At 40.1% G+C, this 26403-nt stretch overlaps 1 protein-coding gene across 2 annotated transcripts in view; it reads right to left on the bottom strand.

Annotated features, from left to right (window-relative positions):
• The window catches only part of grid1b (glutamate receptor, ionotropic, delta 1b), a 468957-nt gene that overhangs the window by 13173 nt on the left and 429381 nt on the right, over positions 1–26403 (bottom strand). For both annotated transcript variants that reach the window (XM_032574010.1, XM_032574011.1), the window contains exons 14-16: positions 20396–20591; positions 15830–15996; positions 3766–4006 (exon numbers count right to left, since the gene is read on the bottom strand). In XM_032574010.1, the coding sequence (XP_032429901.1) occupies positions 3766–4006; positions 15830–15996; positions 20396–20591 (604 nt within the window). The remainder of the gene's footprint in view (positions 1–3765; positions 4007–15829; positions 15997–20395; positions 20592–26403) is intronic.

The following is a 26403-nucleotide window of genomic DNA, read 5'->3' as shown; positions in this document are numbered from 1 at the left end:
TAACTTTTCATCTTGTTGGAGTTCTCAAACGGATTTCATACTGTTAATTACTGGATTTTATTTGAAGATCTCATTAGCTATGGAAAGGGTGTACAAGAGTGTGTTTTTTTTGTCGTGCTTGTCACCTAAAAACCGGTCCACAGGCAAAAGCAGCTCTCCATGGAAGCCGCAGATGGCTCTGGGTCAAAGGTGCTGACGCATCCGCTGCTGTTGCACAAGTCAAACCCTGCTTAACCCTGGCTTAGTCACCTGAATAAGGGGGTTCCTTGTTGTTGAAGGACCTCTGGGATAACACTGAAGATCCCACTGTATTCGTGCGTGTATTCTACAACCATAAAAATGAACTCGCATCGTCCAAAAATGAAAAAGAACTCAAACTTTTACAGATTTGGCAAAAAATTGTCTTTGCCCGATATAAAATCAGCTGAGTCTTGACCCATGAAAGAGACTGTGTGTCTCTTTTTAAAATCTGTGAAAGATGCTATACAAATGAAATTTAGCTTACTTACTTGGATACAGCTGTCAGACTAATGGAGAAGCTTAGCACCTATTGCTCTTTTAGAACTCACGTCTTTACATGGATCGGTTATCTGAAACATTTAACCAGCTTTTGTTCTAATCCGTCTGATAAACACGAAATGGGACGTTTTACCCTCGCTGCGGCTCGGCTAAATTCCAGGTCATCGTTATCGGTTTACTGTCAAGATAATTCATTTACGGAAGCTAATTGCATGTTTAATTAGCCTCTGTTTAATTCCCGTTACATAAAACTGTGGAACTTAATCAGATTCTGTAAGTGGATTCAAGAACATGTCTAAATGATACCAACCCCATTTCTTTTGTGTGACACACAAGCTCCTTTTATTTTCTAATTAAATCTGATTGAATGCGTGGCTCGCTCATTGAGGGTTACTGCATCTGAGCTCTGACGAGACGCAGCAAGTGAACAGACAGAAGATCACTTAACTGTTAAAGAAACTGATACACGGCGGTAGTGAAAGCGAAGTCTGATGTTGTAATGAGGCCTACATTCAGTTGAACAGCTCCGCTTTCTGCGCTAAACTGTCATGACGCTGCATGGGTTTCTGTTGGATGTGCATCTATTTCTTCTGTGGCCTGTTGCACTGCAGTTATTCACCACTTTTAAACCTGAAAGGCGTTGTAGCTATGACGCGATTGTTGCAGATGGTTGACTGCACGTGTAATCGTAGAAATGTTCATTTTTGGGGAAGAACGTATTGTGCAGCTTATGTTGGTTTATTGGCAATGTTGTGTCAACACATGAGTGCACATTAATGGTAAACTTCTTCAGGGAATCTTAGATTGCCTGGAGTTTTCAGAACGCTATTAAGAGCGACTCTTGCAGGGCCTTGTACTAAACTTATTGGATTCTGTTTGGGTGTACTTTTTAAGGGGTGTTAGTGTTCTGATTGATTTCTGAAGCCTGGCTTTAAGAGTAAGCACCTGCGTTGTCTCTGCTCCTGAGGTTGTTAATCAGAAGAGTGCAACAGCATATATTAGCAAACTGTTTAAAGCCTCAGGCCAGGCAGATGTTTTGATCAGTAGCTTTTTGGAGTTGGAGTCTATATTATGTATTATATATATTATTTGTGTCTGGCCTATAAGTCCTTCAATCATAAAAAAGGCTCCTACGCTGAAAGAATGAGCATGTGATGTTGACACACAACAGGGTACTGCAGTGCTAAATATCTTTAAAGAAGAACCTTTCTAGTCTTTGAAATCAGTAGGAAAGGGCATCTACTACATATTAAACTCTATTTCCCAAAAATAGTGCACATTTTCTGGTAGAATAGTATCATGGTGGCAAACAGTGCCAGCAGTGAATTTAAAATGGCCACACTACTGCCGTGACAATTCTACAACTTCATCAAGACAGTCATTGTAAGGCACTGTGGCTGCTCTGTGCATTGTGTCCAGCATCACTCTAGCCAAATAAATATCAACAGTATCTGAAAAAAAAAGATCATACTGTTTATGTTAAAGTACCTATACCAAAATCAGACATTACTTACATAAAAGCATGGAATAAGTCGAGCCAACTGGGCCAATCAGCAAACAGAAAGAGAAGTTGTGAATGAGTTATTCTGCGCTGTTTTAGAACTGTAGTCTGCCTGTAGCTGAGTAATGGCAGCTGTGAAAGTGAACAAAGCCGTTCAGTGTGTGTTGGCCACCCTTCCAAATATTGAATAAACACTAACAGCCATCTTGTTTAGGTTGGCATTTCTCTCTTCAGGGTTGAGGATGGTTGTTTACGGCGCAGGTCATTTCCGGTAAGCTTGAGCTGTCTAGTTAAATACGGCAAATGTTAGCGACTGGGAAAAATTTCAAACTTCAACAGAGTCCATGTTGTAGCAAGCAACCGTTTCTGAATAGCCAAGGGTCCAAAAGGGACTGTTGTTTTTTTTAAGAGGCTAGATTGTATCCATTTTGTTTTAGGTCCGACACCTCATTCTAATAAAAAATGTGTAAAAGGAAAAACTCTGAAAGAGCTTCAGATATATATAAAACCACAACAAAAGACTACAGGACGTAAATAATAAAGAGAAGAGGAATAAATTAAAATTCCTGTCGTCTGGCAATACACATTTATCAGAATAGACTAATGCATAAATGCTCACAAGCTGCAGAAGAATGTTTGTTTTTTTGTTTGCTCGCTTTAGTCATCACAGAAAAGCCCCGGCGGTGCCGTGTTGAGCTCTCCACTGGCCTTTTTTTTTTCTTTTTTCTTATAGCAGCAAGTCTTTCCAAAACTCAAGGGCCACTCAGGGATTTGTGCTAATTATATCACATTAAAGTTGATCCTCATCAGGCGTCTTTCACAACTTGCGAAAATATAACCATAACAGTGAACCATTTATTATTCATCAGGCACTTATTAAGATGGGTTTCAGCAATAAGAACAAATATTTGGACACCACTTGATGGCGTAACTACTAATGGAAACTGCTTTATGACTGTTTTTGTCTCCTGATATCTCAGTAAAATTGAAAATGTCCATAAGCATTAAAAAGGTTTCAGTGTTTGACACCGTTATCCCCGGCAGCCTGAGCAATCACTCATTTTCTTGGCTAATTATCGCCTCCTTTCAGAACCCTTGGGTTAAGGAAATTACCAAAGCTTTACTACAGAAAATGGCTTTGTAACAATAATTCAATAGCGGCTCTTAAATGGTTAGAAAGGCGTCACCGTGGGGATCGATCATTAAAGCCTGTGGTGCACGCTGTGCTTTAGTGAGAGTGAAGGTTTGCTGGGAAACATGCAGGATGTGTTGGAAGGCAGAACCTGGCGTGTTGAGCTAATGAGGGGAAGCACAGATAAGTTGCTTTATGGGCGAATTAGTAGAAGTAATGGTTGGGCGGCGTATGCTGTGTGCTTCTTGTGGCTAGAAGAATTTGAGCTACAAAAATAGCCGAAGTCCTTGTTTAGGACAAGGTGAGAGGGGAGAGATGGACGGATAAAAGAAAAAAAATGAAGCGGGTTAAATCATAAGAGACCAAATTTGATTTCAATTAGTGGCCTGGGCTGATGAGGCACAGAGCATGTCGACGTAACTCTGTCCTACCTTGCCTCCCTCTGTCCCCCAGCCTTCCTCCGCTAACACTACCACCCTAAATCTCTCCTCTACAGCTGGGTGTACTGGAGCTCCACTAAGTCGGGGCTCGCGTCTGCGGCTGGATCCTTAAAGTAGAGTGTGGCAGTGTCTTCCCCCCGCTGGCCCGTCCGCCGGGCCCTATGCTCGGTCACCTCTTTGGGCTGCTCCTGCCGGCAGCGGTTGCTGTTCCACCATGCTTCCAAGCCGGCCACCAGGCAGGCCAGCAAGAGGCCGGCGGCCAGGATGCAGAAGATGCCAGCGAAGCTGTGTAGCTTGAGGGAGCGGCCGTCGGGATGGGCGCTGACGTGGCTGCTGAGGTCGCAGCGGCCGGTGCGAGGCCACCACTTCTGCTTCATGATGTCCAGGTCGCCTTTCTCCTGCAGCTCCAAGATCCTGAAGGAGACAACAGGAATGCCACAGAGACGTTTTAGTCCACTTCCCACTGCTTTATGTGGCTACTGGTTTACAGTACATAAAAGGAAATAAGTACTGGACAAAATGTTATTCTCAATAAATACATTTCTGATCATGCTACTGACATGAAATTCACACTGGAGGTCGGTAACAACCTGAATAATCCACACAAATAAATCCATCTGTGAATTAAGTTAGAAAGTGAAATGCAACAGGAAAATAAGTAAGCCTTCAGTCAAGATGTGCTCATTTGTCACAGTTCTTTTGAAAATAACCACCTCAAGGCAGGTATTTTATCATTTTTAAACAAAGAAAAAGATTCTTACCCAGCAAAATGATCTATTGTGACTCAAAAGCAAGTGCTTCTTTCAGTTTAAATGAAATAGCATGCATTTTTATCAATAACAAGCCTCCCAAAGAAGTGAGTACTTGCACACATCTTTGTTACAGGTTCACTACGAAGAGCAAACACAGTAGACAGCTACAGAGTTTGATGGAAAGGTTCAGAGTAATGCTTTCGAAAATCATCTATCTAATCTAGAGCTGTGCGTCTAAACATCAGATATGCTGTTTCTGCAATAAAGCAGAGGTAATCAGGCCATAAAACCAAAGCCTAATTTGATGTGTTTAATCGGCTCAGCTCAGTGTCAACACGCTGAAGGTCAGCGCACGGTTGTGTCCATCCACAGTCTCTCCTCTAAACACCCTGAGGACAAAACAGTTTAGCAGCACAAATTCAGCAGAAGCTACAAAGTCTGCGAAGGTTCTTAGTGGCCGGATTATCAAGCAGACAGTCGGCAATGGAGGTAGCATAGCAGTTATGGGATGTGGTATTAACATGATGGTTGGGAACGCAGAGATAATGGCTTCTACGGTGAACAATAGCCCTGCCCTCATTTTAACACTCAGACACATTATCCCTGCGAGTCCCAGAGCGTTGCGCCGAGAAGATGCCTCCGGCTGTTGGACGCCCGCTGAACCGGGCCGGGCCCAGAGCGGAAAATTCATTAAATAAGGAGCAGCTCAGCATTCTCTGAGTGGCACAAATTGAACACAGAGTTGTTTAATTGAAGAGAGAAGGGAAGATGGAGCGGAGGCACCTCCACGGGGTCAACACAGAGCTGAACGCGACTGCAGCAGGGACCAGACAGGCAAGACAATGAGGAATGAAACGGTGAAAAAGTTTTCTTAGATCACCACAGCAAGCTTTCCGTTCAGACTGGATCTGGATTAAAAGTAATTTAAATACTGTTTGCTATGCAAAGAGGGGGTGGGGTTATGTTTAGATTTTTTTTAAAATCTCTGACAGAGTTTACATTACACCCAGTAACTTCTGTGGAGAACTGGAATTCATCTTTCCACATATCTATCTCAGTATTAGCATAGTCTATCAAGATGTTTAAACTTAAACAATGAAAAAAGCGAAAGATGTGAGTTATGTTATTATTAGTTGGTGTAGCAGGTTTGCTTCATATTATACTGAGCACATCTGAACATAAGTCACACCCACTAACTTTGGGGGAAAAAAAGAAATTACATATGTAGGTCGCACTAGTCTACAAGCCACGTTTTTGTGGTTTAGTCAGTTATAAAGTTAGCATTACTCCAATGTCGCTGTCAAACATTGAGTCAGACTCTGTTCCTCCTTTCAACAGCCGGAGACATGCAAAAATATTTGCTTTTACAGAAATCCAGACTCTAGATGATTTGACCATGTTTGTTAAAAAGTTGATTAGACTGGCAAGGAAATCTGCAACAGCAAGCCATATCTATATAAAATAAATCTAAATGTATGTGAACGTCTGTTAGCATAAATATGAACCAAACACCAAAACACCATCCCAATGTTCAGGGATGTGTGTCTGAAGGAACAGCATTTTAAAAGCAAACCACATGTCACACTACTAAATCCCAACCGGTGAGACAGTAGCACAGTCTACATCACAGATACACACCTGACGCAGCCGATCTCACTCAGATTGTTACACTCCACCTGAATTAAAATACTATAACAAGTCGGGTTGCTGTATTTATTTTTTAATCTGAAAAAGAGCAGCATTTAACACTAAACAAAAGAGAAACGTCTGTGGCGTCCTGTATTTGCAGAATTATTTCTGTTTTTCTCAGACAGCAGGGAACTTTCCAAACTTCTTGGATGCAGTTGATCTTAGCTTTGTGCCTGCTCTGCAGGAGCTGAGCTGATTGTAATTACTAAAGCTCCTCGGCTAGATTTCGTTAGTGTGTTAGGAATCGAACGAAATTTAACATTGAACTTTTGCTTTTAATAATCTAAAGAAAGCACAGAGCTGAAAGTAACAATCTTCACGCAGCTTATGTGCTCATGTTAACTCGCATACCCACCGACTCCCTGTGGGGACCGACGTCGCCTCAGCAGTCGCATCCGCGGTGTGAATGCAAACACAGACAACGCCCTTTTATTGTTGTCTAACCCTCAGAGAACTGCTAGAAAGCATCAAACGCCGACACAGTCCTCAAACTAATCTGTCACCTCTCTGTGTGGCAGTGTTTCTGCATTTCAGAGGTTTTATCTCTATCCAGCCAGTGCTGCTGACTCATCGTCCCCTCAGGTCCACGGCTCGTCACATACAGAGAGGACGATCTCAAAGAGAAATGGGATTGTTGCTCAGTGTTGCGCCTGACCTCGGAGGATGAAAGAGGAGGACACGGAGCCGGAGCAGGGAGGAGGAGAGCGGAAGTGGGAGGAGGTGTAAACGACACTCGTGCGAAGACGCCTCTGGCGTTACGAGGTGCGAAACACACCGGAGAGCAAAGAACCTGCAGCACAGCGGTTGCTGCTGCTAATTCTCTGTGTCAACATCTATATTAACGCCAAGACTCCACCTTTGGTGTTTATGTATATTTCATCCTCACAAAGCGACAAAGAGTGTGCCATGGTTAATGCATTAAGGAGTTTGTGCCTCAGTGCAGCAAACATCAAAAACCTGCTGCTGCTTCTAACGTGGGAGCTGCTGAATAACAGCCGCCCTCCCTACAAACTTTCTATATTCACATCAGAAGCTTCCAAGGCAGCAGAGACTTTGAGCCCCGCAAATTTTTTCATCGCACAGAGGAAAATCCAAGAGCAGGTGCGCGGAAAATTCCTCCCAAAATTACCTGTCATTGAAAACTGGTTGGCAGCTGAATTCATCAAGAAGGAGATGAATAAATGCTTTTCTTCCTGCATGGTAGCTGCATACGTGTGTGACAAGCAGCGCGTAACGCACTGCATGTAGGACACCAAGTGGCCACAGGGAGAACCATGAAATCTGACTTGTGAAAAATCATTCAAATTAATCGTAGCAACATATTTAACTAAACAGGTGTGAAGATTGTTATTAGTTATGGGCTAAGCAATACAAAAGTAACAAATCTGCTCCAGAAAATCCAATCGAATGCTCATTTGCGATTCTAATTCAGTGGGCAGACACCTGTGTTTTTGAACGCAGCCTTAAAAAGAGTCAGGGTGGAAAATAAAGATAAAAAACGAAACAGCGGAATGATGCTTACACTTTGCTCACGCCACTCGCCTCACACACACTCTCTGTCTCTCTCTCTCCCCCCTCCTGTCACGCACTTATCCTACTCAGGGCGTTTTATGGCGTTCACATACAGTAGTTGAGGTAGTTGCAGAGTGAGAGCGCTCAGTAGTGACTGGAAGTTCACAAAGCCTTTGTTCTCTTGGCACCAAAACGCACAGCTTCTGAGCAGGGACTTTCACAAAGCTACTGCCAAAGAAAAACTTTAAGATGTTTAGATGATTTAGGATCTGTTCTGAGTGACACTTTTCTCAATTTCATGTTTTCTTTGTTTTTTAACAACAAAGCTTCCTTCATGAATGCTTCATGTTCACATTAGGAAACACCATTGGTACATATTCTTCTACTGCTGATACTCTTGTTTAAAAATCAGGCCGGCTGATCACTGATGTCCCAGGCCAGTTCTTTATATGTTATTTAGTCAATGTGTTTGTCATTCTCAGTTCTTTGAACCTGTTGTCCAGGTTTTAACATTCTCTTCCACCTAAAGCCTGTACAGTAATAGGTTAAGGTGACTGTATTGTATAAGTAAAACAGTTCAGCGCCCAGAAGACATTTAGTCTATTTAAATACTTGAATTTCCTCTTAGTATAAATTTTATGACTTTTCTAACAATTTTCTTTGACTTTAGCGAAGGTTGTATCACAAAACCTTTCATAGATGAGATCTTATTGACTAGGACCCAGATAAGAATAATGAATAAAGCTCATTTACTATTTCCTCAAACTGCATGCTGCATTTATGACCCTCGTTGTCAGGATTTCCCCATAGTGTTATAAGGTTTTTTTAATTTTAAGTTTCTTAATGTCTGAGACTAAAACATAGAAACCAAAAAGAGGTTCGCTGTGGTCAAATAATCTCCCCATATGCAGATGACACAGCTTTCTTACTTTCTAGTTTCAACCTTACAGTAAGTTTTAAATAAAGTTATATTCTCCAATAAGTCCCTTTTAAATTACTAATATAAACAGGTTTGTATTACATGATTTGAACTTTTGCATGCTAAAGCCACACAAAATATGTTAAAAACATACGGTACTGTAGCACTATACCAAAAATACATCCTGCACCTAATAAAAGTGCTTGTCTGATGTTCACTTCCTTAGATTAGTGCTTTAATGTCTTCAAATTCAAGAAGAAGAAAAAAAATCAATAGCAGATGGATGAGAAAGTGTTCAGATTTAAGTGATCTCGCTGCTAATGACGTAATATTGCGGAGATTATAACCAATCTGCATGATTTTTTATGATCTCACTGGGATCAATTTGTGTTTGATTAGGGGAAAAAAAACCCCCCGACTTTTCTCTGGAGCCGCCTGGCTTCATCTGAGGAAGATGATCCAACTTCCTTAAATTTACCGGCTTTGCTCAGACATCTGCCTCGCAGAGACGAGGTGAGTAATTAGCACATGTACTTCTGTTTACATTCACTCACCGTGAGTAATCCTGTTTCCTTCGCAACAACGCAGCTTAATGCGAGCTCCTTTCATGTGAGCCTAATTGACTTCAGCCTCGAAGGCGTTATTGATTGAACAGCGAGAGCCCGACCGGCAGGAGGTGTTTCTTATCTCCCGATCTTTCAACACGCAGGTTTAAGAGTCAGTCGGTGTGACACCACTTCATCTTCCAGCAAGAATGTTCCTCGTTAAAAACTCTGTTGTAATTTGCAGAGGCAGGCGGCTCAGTGAGACCCTTTACTCATCATCACAGGCCTTTTAAGATGATAATGAACTCTTAAGGTCAACAACGAGGATTAGAGGGAAGAGAAAGCCTTCAACCTCCATCATCATCTTTGTTTTCCTGGCCCTTTAAAGCAGCTAAAGCTCTGACGCACGTCAGCTGAAGATTCACATTCAGCTATCAACAGATAACTGTAATAGATCTCAAGCTCAAACCTCCGAGTGACGGCGATCCCTACAATTTAGTCTTCAGGTCGGTGCTGGTCCGTACATCTATCCTTTTAAAAATATTAACAATACTTTGAGAGTGTCCTGGTGAAAAATAATATATTTAAGTCTATTTTAAATATGCTGTATTTTTCTGAAATACATGTCTATATACTTATTAGGATTATATTAACATGTAATATAAGTACATTTTTAAAAACATGCATCTAATATTCTTTTTAAAAAGTGTAGTTTGGCACACTTTCTAAAAGTATGTTTTAAAATATTATTTAGATTCTAATTAAATATATTCCTAAAATTATACTTAGGATAATAATGTTAAAAATGCACTTTTTATGTATTTGTAAAAATGTATATTTTCAACAAATTTTAAAAATATATTACAAATGTATACAAACGATACTTTTCTGAAGTTGTACTTTTGCTAATACTTTTAAATAGGTTCTGCGTATATTTTAGTTAGCCTTTATAGCTAATGCCAACATCAACTGATGATTTGATATTTCTGTTTTTCTATTTCTAACATACAGTACACAGGCAAAGAAAGCACAAATAAAAGTTTTTTTCACCCCAGGCATCTGGTCCCAATCATCATCACACTAGTTCTTAGCCGTTTTTATGTACTCCTTAAAATACAAGTACTTTCTTTGTTTCATTTAATGGAGCCAGAGTCCTGGTTTTGACCTGGAAGAGGGTTTGTGGAGAAAGTTATGAAATTTTCCAGAGATATGAATATGTTTTAGCCTAATTTTATGTGTGCTTATTATTTTTCCATCTGATCTTGGTAGATATATTCCAATACAAAGATATAGAGATCTGTAAATGTAAAGATACAGTTCCAAAATTCTCTTAGCACTGCATGCAGTTAGCATTTCCAGGTCTGTGTGCATGTTGATTTCCATTCCAGTATCTGCTCCTTTACCATTTAAATGATCTCTGTTTACTGTGATGTCAGTAGTTCTTGCTTCTGGCTCACCTGTGAGCCTTCAATCTTCAACATGTTGCCAATTTAATGTCCAGGATTGGTCACCTCCCCCAGGTCTTATTCATTGTTTTTAGCTGCACAGTCTGAACATTACGTCTACGTCATTAATGGTTGATGCTAGGAGCGCTATTTTTAGACGGAGCAGTAAGCAGGCAAGGATAGAGGCAGTGCTAGTATGTTTTAATTTGAAATATGGGCCATTTTCACACAGACAATTTTAATTTCAAACCAGCTATGATACAAAGGTATTAACATGTGTTTGAAGCTAAAGTGAGCTACTGTGTGGCATTTTTCAAACAGCTGGTTGAATTAGCATGTTCAGTTCCAATGATAACAATGACATCAGCAGTTATGACATCTCTATGATACAACAAAGGAATCTCTCTCTTGAATGTAGCTCACAGACAGAGTTTTCTCAGACCTGTTCCACAGTTCTATCGCGACAGATCACTCTTCAGAGCACGTTCAAAGTTAATCAAAACAAGCCAGATATCGATTTCAGATCTTTCGAGCCTTTCAGAGAAGCAAGAATCTACCAGAATTTAAACATGAAGCAACAACAGATTGCTTGTGAACATGAAGCTTTTCCAGCAGAGCTTTCATGGATCGACATGATGGACCTCAACATCCAAGTCGACTACAACGCTGTCATTTTCCCTATTGAAGATGACAGCGACAGCCCCATTAAGCCGGAAGATGAATCAACAGAGATCCAGGGGGAACCAAGTCCTTCCGGCAACTTGGAGAGTCCAACATCATTGAAAGTCCAGCAGGAAACAACTCCCTCTGCTGACTTTGAGATCACCCCCTTAGTGGAAGTTGAGCAGGAAACAACTCCCTCTGCTGGCTTCGAGATCACCCCCTTAGTGGAAGTTGAGCAGGAAAAAACTCCAGCTGCTGACCCCGAGCCTCTCAACTCAGTTGAAAACCAGCAAACTTATCAACCATCTACAGTTACCCGTTCTAGCCCTGTTTTCACTGGAGTTGCAGAGTCAAGAAAACAAAAGGAATGTGGTTATGTGGCCTCCCAATATCAATACCATGAGAGGAGGTCAAAGTATTCAAAGGCCACTGGCAATCCTCAGTCTTCTCATCCCTTGTCCTACAAGAATGATATGAGTGAAGAGACTAGCCAACATGTCAGAGATCTCACAAGGCAGGTAGACGATCTTAAAAAAGAACTGCAGAGTAAGATTTTTGATCTCCACGAGGAAAGAGAACGAAGGATTGCATATCAGGTTGAAGTCAAATCCCAGCAGGAAGAAATTCAAAAACTGCAAAAAATGTTAGAAAAAGAACGTCGGATGAAAGTCAAAGATGACCATGGAAGAAACGTGCCAGAAATGACAGATGTGTCAAAGGTTTCTTGCTCTTCCAAAGTAACAGCAGACAAGACTGTTCTTCAACAGCTGGATTACTTCCAGAGGGAGGCTGAAAAATATGCCTCCCGCAATAAAGGTCTGATAGAAGTAATGGTTGAAGAATACAGAGTGAGGCTTAAATATGAGGAGCAGCTCAAACGTCACGCTGAGCAAGATTCCAAATTCATAGAACAGGAGGAAGCAGTGAAATCTCTGCAGGGTCAGGTTACTGACCTGAAAGTCAAGTTGAAACTTGCTCTGGAAAACAACCACCCTAGAGTCTCCACCCAACCAGAGGTCCCCCTGCAAACAGAAGGCTCCCTACCAACAGAGCAAAGACAGAACTTCATACCTCCAGGGGTCTCCATGCACAGCCTAGCTCAGCCTTTATGCCAACCCAAACCCAGGTTGCAAACAGAAGACTCCCTACAAACAGAGGAGACCAAGAAAAGACAGACCTCCAATCAACCAGGGGTCTCCGTGCGTAGCCTGGCTTGGCCTTTGCACCGACCCAAACCCAGGTTGCAAACAGAGGAGTCCATGAAAAGCCAAACCTCCACACAAACATGGAGGTCTGAGGAAAGACAGACGTCCATGCGACCAACCTCCACTGGTTGCATGGAGGGCCTTCATGTTGGCATTGGCGTAAAGGCCAATCTGTGCCCGGCTCGGCCTTTACGCCGACCCACACCCAGGTGGCACTAACCTATGTCACTATACAAACCCAGGTTTTGCTAAAACTGGGCATTATGAAAATTCGAGGCTTTACACAAATTTGAGTAATAAAAACAGACACAGGCCTCAATGCAAATAAAATTCCTTACTCCAAAATCAATGGAGAAAACACAAGATCAGTTTCAGAGTTCAAAACAGCATAAGAAACATTAATAAAATGTTCCTATACACATGTAACATTTCTCAAAAATTAATTGATTAATTGATCTCTCTAAATTGTCCGAAGGTGAATGTGTGTGCGCAAGGATAAGTGTGTTAGATGATGGATGGATGAATATTTGTTAAATGTGTGTGACAGTAGAATATGAAACAGAGAATCTGTGAAAATGCATCTGATTCTGCTGCTGTCCAGAAACAACCAATCAGAACCAAAAGGCAAACTTTTGGTTCTGATTGGTGTCTAATGCGTTGACTGTGTCTCAGCACATTCAACACATTAGACTACTAATGTACTGCAGCTATGCAATTGGCAGAAATACAACCTAACATTATATCAAGATTGTTTATTTATAGAATAATTTAGAAATTAAATTATTAAATTATTACTAAAACAAAATGCTGTACAGGTTTGTCAAAACTATTTCGACCCGTATTAGAACTTTGCATTGATTTCCCTTCATTTTAGTAGCTGCAATTTTGCCTAACCCAGACATTTTCTGTAACCCTAACCAATGCTAGACTATTCCTAACCCTAACCTTAACTATAACTTAATTTGCATCTTACCTGGGACCCTTGACCCAAACAATAAGTCCATCATATTAGAACCGGGCTTTGGTCCTAATATGATGGACATAATGCAGTGTTTCTCATTTCCGGTCCTCGTGCTCCCCCTGCCCTGCATGTTTTAGGTGTTCCCCTTCTGCTACACACCTAGATTGAATCTGTGGGAGATTAACAGCCTTCTCCAGTACTTGATGACTGCAGAAGAGGTCATGCAATCATTTGAATCAGCTGTACTGAAATACAGACACATCTAAAACATGCACAGCAGGGGGGCTTGAGGACTGGAATTGACAGTGTCACATTACTGATGTAATGTGACACTGACATATAATGGTGCGTTCACAGCAAGTGCGTTTTAAGCGTCAGGCGCGTCTGGTTTGCATTCAAAGTCTATGTGGAGGCGCTTCGAGGGCCATTGCGGTGAGCTTCAAGCGTCTAGCGCAGCGCGATTTGAACCATTTGGAGCATTTGACACATCTAGCGCATCCAACGCTCCACATAGACTTTGAATATAAAACAGACTCGCCTGACGCTCAAAACGTGTCTGATGTGAATGCACCATTAGAATGTTCAGTTCCATTGGTAACAATGACATCAGCAGTGATGACATCACTCTTAGATACATCAAGTGAATCTCTCTCTTGAGTGTAGCACACAGGCTGTTTTTTCAGACCTGTTCCTGTTTCAGGAAGTTATAAGTTATGAATCTTCTCCAGAAGCATTGTTAAAATGATTTGAAGGCACAGAATCAGCCCAGTACAGGTTCACATTCACAGATGAGAGAGACTCCAGTGGTGCAGTTGGTAACACTATTGCCTTGCAACAAACTATAACATCTCATTGTAATGAGTATTGAGTTACTATCTCATTCAATATAGTATCTCACTATATTGAGAAACTCTCATTACATTGAGATAGTACCTAAATATAACAAACATTATACTGAGAAAACATCTCAATACAGTGAGATGTTATCTCAATTATAATGACATAGTATCTCAATATAATGAGGGTATTACACAATACTATATCTCATTTGTGATACTATATTGTAGTATCTCATTATATCTCATTACTATGTAATGAGATCATTACTATGTAATCACTATAATATAATTATTCATTACATAGCAATGATGTAATTACATCTCATATTTAATATCTCATTACTATGAGATATATTATATCTTATTATATAGTAATTAGATATCATTTACAATATCGTATCTCATTACGAGATATCATCCCATTCTAATGAAATACATTATATTGAGATACTATAATATATATATATATATATATATATATATATATACAGTACAGACCAAAGGTTTGGACACACCTTTTAATTCAATGAGTTTCCTTTATTGTCATGACTATTGACATTGTAGATTCACACTGAAGGCATCAAAACTATGAATAACACATGTGGAAATAAATATGCACTAAACAAAAAAGTGTAAAACAACTGAAAATACCCCTTATATTCTAGTTTCTTCAAAGTAGCAACCTTTTGCTGTGATTACTGCTTTGCACACACTCTGCATTTTCTTGATGAGCTTCAAGAGGTAGTCACCTGAAATGGTTTTCACTTCATAGGTGAGCCCTGTCAGGTTAATAAGTGGGATTTCTTGCCTTATAAACAGTCATGAAAATAAAGAAAACCCTATTGAATTAGGAGGTGTGTCCAAACTTTTGGTCTGTACTGTATATATATATATATATATATATATATATATATATATATATATATACAGTATATGTATATATATATATATACATACAAACATGGGCATACGTCCACAGTAACAACTCCTGGAGGTGTTAGTGTGGAATTTCTTTTTGTTCAGCGGCAGGTTTTTACAAAAGCTGTAAGTCACTCTCAGCAACAAATAAAAACTAAAACTCAAAGAACACAACAACGTAAGTTTCTCAGTTCATTCTCTGTACCCACATTTGCTACCATCGACACATATTCATATAAAGCAGAGTTCTGATGTATGTTAAAATATCTCAGACTGGATACAAATAATCGCAAAAGAAAATGCTGCAACCACAGACCATCAGTAAATACAGGATGTAATGAGTTAATGGGATGTAAAAAAGAAAGTTGGAGGAAGAAAGAAAATGCGGGTTATACTTCATGTCTTTTTCAAACATGCAGTCTTTTACGATACTATAGAACGGCAGCATATTTATGTTACCAACTATAAAGTCCCCCTAGTGGACTGGAGGACTTCTGTTTTAGGGCAGTCAAGGACTAGCAAGTTTGCAGCGTTTCATAGTTGCTGTTTTTCTTGCTATTTGCGTCTATTTTCCCCATTTTGTTTATATATTCTGGATTAAAAACAATTTTTCTTTGCAGCATTTTGGTGCTGCACTTAAGTATTTTGGAATTTTCATCATTCGTGTGTTTGCAGCACGTTTTGCCATTTGCTATGCAGTTGCACCTGGCGGCCACCATATGAGGAGGACCAAAAGAAGCATTCTGTCCTTTTCAATGATCTCCTCGTCATTATCTTGTGTTCACTCACTTCTGAGAGAAGAGGTCTCTGTATGGGCTGCCGTGCTGCATGGCGATGCCGTAGCCTTTGCTGCTCATGCTGTTTCCTGAAACCGTGATGGTGCAGTCGTCATCCGTCAGCGCCGCATACTCCAGCACCGCCATGTCCCACAGGAAAGCGTAAGGACTCTTCTTTGCCTGGAGCAGGAAGGAAAAAACACGATGCACAGAAATTGAAATTTGGTAAAAAGATTTCTGCTGCAGTTCCAGACCCAACTAACACCAGGTAGTAAACAGGATAAACTTTGTGATAACAGAAGCCTCTCAAACACATTTGTCACCTCAAATAAAGCAATTTTGTCGAAACTCTGGGTCTACATGAATACATTCTTTTCTAACAATTTCTAAAAATGATTGGCCCTTTTCTCCAGAAGTTTATGGCCAAGAATGGCAGCATACAAAAAACTTAGTTATAACACACAGTCACAATGAACATAGAGATGCAATGAAAACTGTACAAATACGCTGAAGTGAAACAATTGCACTTCTGCAACTGTAAAGTAATAGGATCCATCTGTCTGTCTATGTATTTGTTTCATAATCCAAACTAATTGAAAGCCTTTTTAAATCTTGTTCCAGTTTCTTTTTGAACATTTTGCACATCAACAATCCCTCTGAAAAAATTGAACTAATCTCATCTAACTGCATCGATTCGCTGACAAGAACTACATCTAAAGACTAGTGACAGCTCTGGTGTTTTCTCTCCTTTATATCCCGAACAATGTTTTCAATAACAATATTGAAGCACCCCAATGTGGGTTCTTTATTATCGATACTGGTTTTGACAGAAATTCGTTGTAGCTGATCCCCGCCTCAAGCTGTTCATCACTTTTGTTTGTTTTTAAAACTTTAAAGTTTTTTTTTTTAATACGACCTGCTTCAGAAGAGAGTGCAAGTCAGACGTTTTTATGATTTGTTTGACTTGTTTCATCTTCCAAGACAGAAAAACTTAAAAGTTTGATAACCATTTTTTTCCCCTCCCCCTTCTCTAAATCCTATGAACAGGTGGGATGTTTGCAGGAGTCAAAGTCAGGGTTTTAAACCACAACAACATTGCATCATTTCCAATCGTGGCGGTGGAAGGATCATGCTGTGAGGCATTGGCCGGTGGTGCTGACGCACTGCACAAAGTGGATTAGCGTTACAAAAAGGGTCACCATACTTGTGTTTCATCTAACAGTTTGGTGTTACAATAGCAGATTAGCGTCAGATACGCATCACAATTTGATCTGGAATGGGAAAAACTGGCTAAGAAAATAGTACACTGTGCTAAAACTATGCTAAGTGTGACGTTGTCTTTTGTGATTGGTTCTTCATCTATTTCTTGTTTAATGACAGCTGACAAATAGTTTAATGGAGCAATACAACCACGAATTGGTAAAAAGTGTGAACCGAATGTGGGCAAAAAAAAATCCCAAACTAATTTCCTATCTTATCATACCAATTACATTGTCTTAAAAATATATTATTGCCTGGTTGCTTTAATTTCTTGAGTCTGTCTGAAATAGATCAATAAGATCATGTTTTGACTGTGGTTCGTTAAAACACGAAACAAAATAAGACTAGGAATAAAAATACACACCTAGGATTCTAGCCTGGCCATTGAATTCCTATGCAATTCCACTCAATACTCATGTTAGCAGCTCTCTTAAGGTGCTTTGTGAATAACTAATCTTACTGAGGTAAATGTCTAACAAAAATTGTGTAACTCGAAAACATTTTATTTATTTATTTATTTTACAAATATTCGTAAAATAACATACAAGTTCAGGTATATCGTAGTATATGTTTGAACCTGTACAAATAATTTTGCCCATGTGAAGATTAGAGAAAATCCCAAATTTTTAACTTGTGGACCTGGTTCTGGTTTTCAAAACCCACCAAAGATGCATGATGCATCACCAACATAGGAAGCTTATAATAAATCAGAAATAAATGACCATGACAGATGAACGTAAAACAACTGCAAGGTGTTGTAGGTATTCTTATTTATGCCGTTTTTTGTGTACCGCTCTTGCTTGCTCCCTGCTAAAGATAGATAAACCCAGTGTTAGGTAATCTGCTTCCTGCAGCAATGAGCCAGAAGCTGATGTTTAACGGATTTGGTTCCGTTACAGTGTCAGGAACACGCCGACATGCGATACTGTTGCCGAGAACAGAAGGCTTTGTCTGTGTTGTGCTGCAGAGGCGGTCTGTCGGAGGTGATGGGTAAGGATGAGGTGACAATAACACTCAGCGGCAGCAGCAGTGGCAGCAGCAGCGGCAGTGAGGTTTAAGTGGATGAGGACGTGGGTGTTTTCCCTGCATCAGCAGCGCTGCTGCAGGACTTTCTGCCTCCACCGTTTTGACCTGTGTGAATGAAAGCACATTGTTCTGTCCGGCGTGTTCTCTCCAGAGTTACACAAAGATGTGTTTTTAGATCATTTCATGCTGTTGCCATCCTCTGACGTGCAGCATGTAGCTGCTGCTGTCGGCTTCACGTCTCATCGCTGCTCACAGTTTGCAGCCCGAGTGAGATACTCCTCTTTAGCAGCGTTTGAAGTAGCGCGCAGCAGAATGAAGATTTTCAAGAAGAAAGGAAGAGAAAACCCGAACAAGACAAGCTTGGAGGAAGCTTGGCTTCACAAATATCATCTTAGGAGGTTCCACAACCGGAGAACTACAGTGAGATCATCTGTCCAACAGCTGAAACTTGTTCCAAACTGGGTCATCAACTGGTCAATTAGGGATGCAAGCAATTAATTGATTTATGATTAATTCTCAGTTAATGGTTTAGTAAATTAAAATAGATTCCAATCGATTAACTAATAATGTCCACTTCCCGTCTTTTGGTGTTGAGGTTTGGTGGCCATCCAGTGGAGAGCGCTGTTGGTCATCCTTAGTCCACAGCCAGTTGATAGAGGAATAAAGATGGCGGGGCCATACCAGAACAGTAAAGAGAACTAGCCCGAACTGAGTCCAGTGTGGGATAGAAAATGAGCTTCATGCTTTTCTGTTTTGAAACTAAACACTCGACAAGCTTCTTAAATTCCACCTTAATAGCACTAATTCATCCAAATTTACTAATGTGCTACCAGGGTCAGGATGTGATGGTAGAGAAACAAGGAGGTGAACAGAGAAACATTAAACATCTAAACCTGATTAAAATGCTGTGCTTGGACCTTCAGTTAGCTGCACAGAGACAGATGTCTTCAAACCCCAATGGAAGGAAGAACAGTTTAAAGGTGAGAGGGACAAATTCTTCAATGTGACAAACTAATAAAGTCAAAAACACCAGTGAGCGTTATTGCTGCTAAAGTTGGTTCTGAAAGCTGGTGAACCACTGCTGAACTAAATTTATTCACATGACTTTTTGTCCCCTGACCCATTCTATGAGGCCAATTGTTCATATTTCATTTCATGGTCGCTCTCGACAAATTCAAAAATTGATTTTAGCTTTGTTTTGAAGGCAAACGCGAGACTCTCTCTTTAAAAAGGGAACTTAAGGATTTTGTTTTTAAACTTTTAAGCTGCCTCAGCTCATGTCAAGTGCATCCTAATCAACTCAAGAACCAGTTGCAGGACTGGAGGTTCCAACACTGCCTGCGAAACAGATGAAAAACTGTCTGTGTACGCAATGGTTTGAGGGGGGGAAAACGTCAGCGGTTCCAGGGGGAGGTTTATCATGCAAACGGCTGAATAATAGATGCGCTCAAAGCCGATTTGTCTCTGAAACTAATTTGTCATCGGCTTTTTGGGAGATCTACGAGCATAATAACGTGCAGCAGTGGATCACTGGTCCTGCTTTCACACGCACACACACATGTGGGATACTGCCTAACTAATTGGTGCATTGTTCAACTGAGCTTGCAATTAAGTAATAGATAAACAGATGAATGTGTGTGTTTGCCTGTTGTGAATGAAATGAGGAGAGCGTGTGTGTTTTAAATGACTACTGACAATCATTGGGGTTCACACATACAATTTACAACAATAGCTTTTTTTTTTTTGTCCCCAACAGACTCTGAAGGCTGTTTCTCATAAACACTCTGTTTGTGTCTGACAGATTATTTCAGGTTTAATCTAATGCAACAATTTAGTTTTGGTCCAGCATAGATTAAAATGCAGGCAACAAAAATCTCCTTCAGATAAAGCTACACCAACACCAACGTCTAATAATGTTGTTGTTATTAGACAACAACATTATTTAGTTAGGTTAAAGCCTAACTAATTTAGCAGTTAGGCTTTAACCTAACTGCTAAATTTACAAAATTCACTATGGTGCACCTTACTTAGTCTGTATGAGAGACCCCAGCACAAGCAACGGAAAATGACATGGTTTTCAATTTTTACAAGTAAAACTTTAAAAAATCTGCCATTTGTATTAAACACCATTCAATGTGATACCCCCCAAAAAACCCAACTGGAAGCGTATAAGTACAGTCCAGCTGTGTACAATCAACCTAAAGGGGCAGCTCTTCTGCCCCTTTAGTTTTTTTTTTAAAAGAAATTCAATGGTTTTACACTCATGAAGTTTGCCACAGACTGAGACACAAACCTTGCGGATGCCTTCTGACGGGCTGGACACGGAGTAGTCCATGCCGTCGTTCTTGCTGATGGTTCTCCACAGCTCTGCATACGTGCTGTCCTGCTCCAGAGGGTTTGTGCCTTTATTCCTGAAGTAGTCGTAGACGGCGGAGTCTCTCACTGTGCCGTACTCCACGTCAATCTGCCTCGCCAAGTCCTGGAATGACCTGTAGGGCGCGTAAAAACGCAAGTGTCATTGTTAATGTGCAGCGTGTCTCTCAGCTTATGTTTCAATTTTGCTGCTGGCTTTTTTCCACCAAGTTGTTAATAAGGTACGGCAGCCATTATCACTGGTAATGAAAAAAAGGTATTAAAATGAATTACTCTTTTACCACAGTATTGTAATCTAATGCTGGAAATATTAGAAAAATCAAACTTTTAATTTGTATAAATTTGTTTAGTAGTGAAGAAAAATTCCATGTAAAAAAATTACCAGATATTTTCCCCCTGTTCATTATTTCTTTGTGTTTTTTTTTTCTTTTAATCATTCGCATAATTTTGCAACCCCTAACACGTCTTGTAAAATAAATGATGTTAAAGCTTTTTTTTGTAATTTAGAAATTACTTGGTAAAGTGAGTCAGGGTGTGTGGGAGCTTTTAATTAGCACATTTCAGTTTCCCAGGGATATAAATATGATGCATCACGAATAAGAGATAAGAGAACCTGGACGTTCAGGTCAACAACTGCACAAAGACGGCCGAGGACCCAAATCTGTCTTCCGTCACACATAGTGAAGAGGTGGGTAAAGGTCTCCAAAGCTCACTGACAGAGAACGGCCACTTGTGGCATCTTGGGCTCACCAAGTCTCCATGACAACCAGTAGACACCATCTATAGTAGAACTCAGAACTCAGTACACATCTCTGGAAACAAACTAAGGCTTTTGTAATGCAAAAAAAATAAATAAAATGAAACACCTTAAATGTAACATATATATATATTTTTAATATAACTCAAGTGAAAAATTTATCTATTTGCGGGAAAGCTACTGCAATTTTCTCAGCTTGTCTCCTGTGGCCGATAACACAGGAATTTCATTATTAGCCTGCTTAATACTAATGAGTGAAATGTTTTGACAAATTTGTAATTAAAATATTGTTACACAAGTAGAATCTGGTTTGTTACCTAGTCAGCTTTTGGTCACACTTGGTCTTTGTGTATAATTATACATTAAAAATGAATGCAGAGTGAATAATTTGATGCACAACACAACGTATTTTACAAAAAAAGTTCAGTTTTAATAAAAAAATGTAAAAACCAACTAGTCAAAGGATGTTTACCATAATAATTTCACTCTGCCTGTCATTGTTAGTACCTCTAGCCTAAAAAAACAGCAAGGATGTAAATAATAATAATTTGTTGCGTTATTTTGCACTTTTAATTAATAGAATCACAAAACAAAACCCCAAAAGCTAATTAAAAAGTAAAAAGACAGACATGGAATATTCAAGACCACACAAACTCAAATTCAACTGAATCCATCACCGAAAAAAAAAGGCCAAAAAATGTCACATTGATTAAATCAGATATTTGCATACTTTATGAAACTTTTTAATTAATTTCTTCATGTGTTGAAATGAGCTCGAAAGCAACACAAAAGAGACAAATTACAGCTTGCAAATACAGACAGGAACAAAGACCTTAATTTTCAGGGACGCATCCTGTGGTCTTGATCAACCTAAATTGACAATTTCTCCATTTGGAAGGAAAAGAGAGAAATGTTCATGCATGAGAAGATCCTCCTTACATGCGAGTATTTTTGCTGCAGGAGGGACAGGATGGCGGCATTTTTAAGACTTCAGCCAGGAAGTTTAGACTTTGGAACAAACGGGTCTTCCAAATGGAAAGTGACCCCCAAGCATACCACCACATTACCAACAAAGTGGCTTAAAGAACAACAAAGTAAAGAAAGTTGGCCTTTCTTTGGAGAGGCCAAAAGAAATCCCTGATCTCAGTCCGATAGAAAACCTGTGGGCAGAGCTGAGGCGATGTGCGAGAGCAAGGAGAGTAACCAACCTGACCAAACAGCTCTGTCAGACGAAATATCCGGCAAACGTTCTTTGGACGGACACCCAAAATGTTTAACACAGTCCAAACTTTTAACTTCAAAGCAGGTAAAGAGATAAATCTTAATCAATCTTCTGGCATTCATCAAATGATGATAGTAATGACCTGGAATGGGAAATGCTGAGTCAATGAGTCTCAGAGGTTTTATTTCTGGTAGGAACAAAAAAAATGGTGTAATGGCCTTTATGTGCTTCCTTAATTCCAGTCCTGTCTTGGTCCCCAGCCTGTTTCCTGCATGACTAATGATGCACCTAATTTTGCTTGAGCAACAACTATTTCTGAGGAACAGTCGACATCTTGTTTAATGTTCCGTTATCTGACCAAGAGGAGGACGGCATTCGGCTCTGACCGATCATAAATACTCCTGTCTGGGAGATAAAGTATCCTCCAGGCATTTTTCATCCGGGCGAAAGGCACAACGGTTGTCAGTCAAAGAGGAGACGTCTCCCCTCTGCCGGAGTCTGCAGACGACGAGTCTGCACCGTGCGCACTTCTCCGCCTTGAGTGCTCACTGTTTCGCTCTGCAGGGCCGCGCCGCGCACTCCGGCGCCTCGTCCTTAACACGGCGACGGGGATTCACTGATGAAAATGTCAGCTTGAATTTGATACTCGGAGGAGAGGAGGCAGAAAAGGGATCGGGGTGTGCGTCACGGAACAGGTAGCAGATGGAAAATGAGAGATAACATTCGCTACACACGCGGCGGATAAATGATGATGCACCTGAGCTGCGAAGGTTCTGTCAGAAATCTGTTCAAGCATTCAAGCTTGGGAAAGATGGGGTTTTTTTTCTTCTTCTGCAGAAACATTTGAGTTTTAAATCAGTCTCTCCCTCAGGTCTCAGAGGATCACAAAGTCCTTTACAGTTTAAGCAATTTGAAAAAAGAAAAGAAATGAGATTCATCCTTCGCTCCTGGAATCACAGTCAGTGAGATGAGACAAAAGTCTGCTCTCTGTCGTGACTTCCCTCTGAAGCTCGATCTGGGGTTCATTATCGTTTTAGCACTAATGTGCTTGCACTTCATTGTCAGCGGATTTCATTTTTAACAGTCCAATATGCTGCAGATTTCTTCCAGGATTGTTCTGTACTCTTCCCATCAACTGACCAGATTCCCTTCATGTTTCAACAAGTGGACGGCGTGTTTTTTCCTGTTGCCCTACGCCCAAAAAGGCAACGTTTGTTGAGTGTATGAATAACAACTGTCCTATCAACAGGTTGTCCCACCTGCAGCTCCTCCAGAGTTACCATGAGACTCTTGGCTGCTTCCCACTGATATCAACAGGAAGGATGGTGACAATATTCCCTCTGTTGCTGGTCAATTCATTGTGGTGCTGACACTTCAAGTCTGGTTTAGATTAATAACGAAATAACTGCTAATCATCTACCAACGTCAGTGTTAGTAGTGCTAATGCTGATGAGAGATGAAGCAGTTCTACAGATTACAGGAAATATCATGGTTAACACAAAAAAATAAATCTGATTTTGGTTTCCACTTTTTTCTTGGTTCTCTGATGTTTTGCTGCTACCTTGCAGAATCAAAGCATCACCAAAGGGACACATTTAATAAAAAAAAAAGAAAAAAAACCCCCAGGAAATATGTATGGGTGGACTCAGAAAAGCTTTGAACGGCTGGCCTACGCAGGGCGCAAAAATCGCCAGGTTATTTTTGGCAGTTTCAGTCCAAATAAATAATTTACATTGGAAGCAACCATCCAGTGATAAACTGCTGATTTATATCAGAGGAAGTGTATCTGCAGTGGCTTTAAGTCAGATGAAGCTGAGATAGTTTGCACATGTGCAGAAGATGAGACCCTGGATATGCCATACAAAGCATGTTGCATAGAGTGCGGAGGAACAGAGGAAAGGCAAAGAGATGAACCAGATGATCCACTGTGGCGCCCCCTAGAGGGAGAAGCTCAAGGAAGATGACAAATAAGATGCATCTTTTAGGATTTTTCTGTATCTCTACACTGGACCAAAAAAAACAAATTAATGCAGCAGTTCCTATGTCTATGTCGGGGAATTAATACATAAGAGAAAAGCTCGACATCTTCTAATGTGTCTCTGAAACAAATATTAAGGATTTTAACTTCTTTTACAATCATGTTTGATTACCTGTTCTTGAGTCTTATCGAGAAAGAGTACTTATAAAAAGTGGAGTAATTTAAATACAATAGAAATAAATACAAAAGCATGTTTAAAAGGGATTTTTATGTTTCTAAAAAGAAGATATGCACTTTAGTCATTAAATCCTCAAATTAAAAGGGATCTAAAAACCTTGACTGCGTCTATAATTTAGGGTTTCACACTTGTTTCTGATGCAGTAGTTGCTCCTACACTTCCTGATTTCAAGTTAAAATGCACCCCAGAGGGCGTCCTGACTTCACGACTGCCTGCACAACAGAGGACTGGCTTCCGTGAAAACCTTCCAGACTTGGAAATACTTCAGACTTCCCGGATCAATGATTCTCTTTCAGAACCTGCAGCAGCAGCAGAAGAGACCAGACTTCAGATCAGCTAATCACTACTCTCAGCCAAGCTGGGTAGTTCGGTCATGAATATCGAGCAGCGTTTAGTTGCTTCTGCCCCTGTGGTTCAGAGCCGGGAGGCGTGTCTGTTTCTCGGCCTGGACTGTAAATACGGCTGCAGAACCGATGACGCTGGAATCAGAAGATAAGCAGGCTGTGATGTTCGACCGCTGGGGGCTTTATCAGGGCGGAGAAGGCGACGAGAAGAAAATAAAATGCTACATTTGATATGGCGCCAGGCCGCCGGGCAGACACTTGAGGACACTTGACATGGTTCGTGACGCTGGAGTTAGATTCTAGCAGAGTTTCTGAGGCGTTTCAACAACATAGTCCAGGTTTATTATCAGACCGGGAAAAAAGATTCTGATGTTTTGTAAAACATCTCAAATCTGTAGTCTTTTTTTTTTTTAAAGATTTACATGAAGACATGGAGAGTGTTATTGTCTGATAATAAAAAAGAATGCATTTACTTTTTTATAAATTTTACAATTATTGAAGCAAATAAAAAAAAATCTGACATTCATTGTCGACTTAATGAAATAAAACTACTTTAAAACTAAATTTAAAAAGAGTTTTGATGAAGTTAACTATTGCTACTGTTGAAATTATACGCTTATACAAATGTATTGTATTGTAAGTACAACATTTTTTTGAGAAGTTATCAGTCTTTTTACACAAATAACTTAAAAATCTGCTTTCTACTCTACATAGCATGAAATCTTATTTAGCATATTGCACTGTAGCATTTACAGATCATGCTGGAATAATCCATTTTTATGACACAAACTACTAAACTTTTATTAATGTAAGTACAAAATCACATTGTTAGGTAAATACATTCAAGTTTGTTTTTTCAGTGGGAACAAACCTCAGTTCAGTGGAAAATCTCTGTCATATGTAGGACAAACATTTAGAGCTCCACTAACTGGAAACTTTTAAAAATTAGAAGCTCTGTTCTGATTAATGGACTGATTACTGAAGCATGTTTGCTCTCTGTTCTATCTCAGCCTTCATCTCTTCCTGCTTTACTTCACAAAACAGCGGCGCCGACCCTGCACTGCGGTCAGAGACAGAATGCTTTCAATACAGCACAAATCCTAATTAGTTTGGCTTCTGGAACATTCAATTACCATCCAACTGAGCACATTGAGTCAACGAGGTTCAGCCTGTGCACTGTGATGATGAAGGTCGTCAACTCCATTCATTTGTGCATTCAGCTAGTTTTCATTAAGAGAGCCGCAGTAAACCTGAAGTTATATCTTGTGAATGACGTTTTAGGTCGCGATTGGAAAAGATTTCACAATGAAGCGGATATTTTGGCGCCGCTTTATAATTTCACGTGTTCTGGTAACAGTGCGCATTGTTTCCTTTTTAAATTACCGTGAA

This window comes from Xiphophorus hellerii, chromosome 10, assembly GCF_003331165.1.
Source record: "Xiphophorus hellerii strain 12219 chromosome 10, Xiphophorus_hellerii-4.1, whole genome shotgun sequence".
Classification (NCBI taxonomy): Eukaryota; Metazoa; Chordata; class Actinopteri; order Cyprinodontiformes; family Poeciliidae; genus Xiphophorus; species Xiphophorus hellerii.
This window is presented reverse-complemented; position numbering and strand designations above follow the sequence as displayed.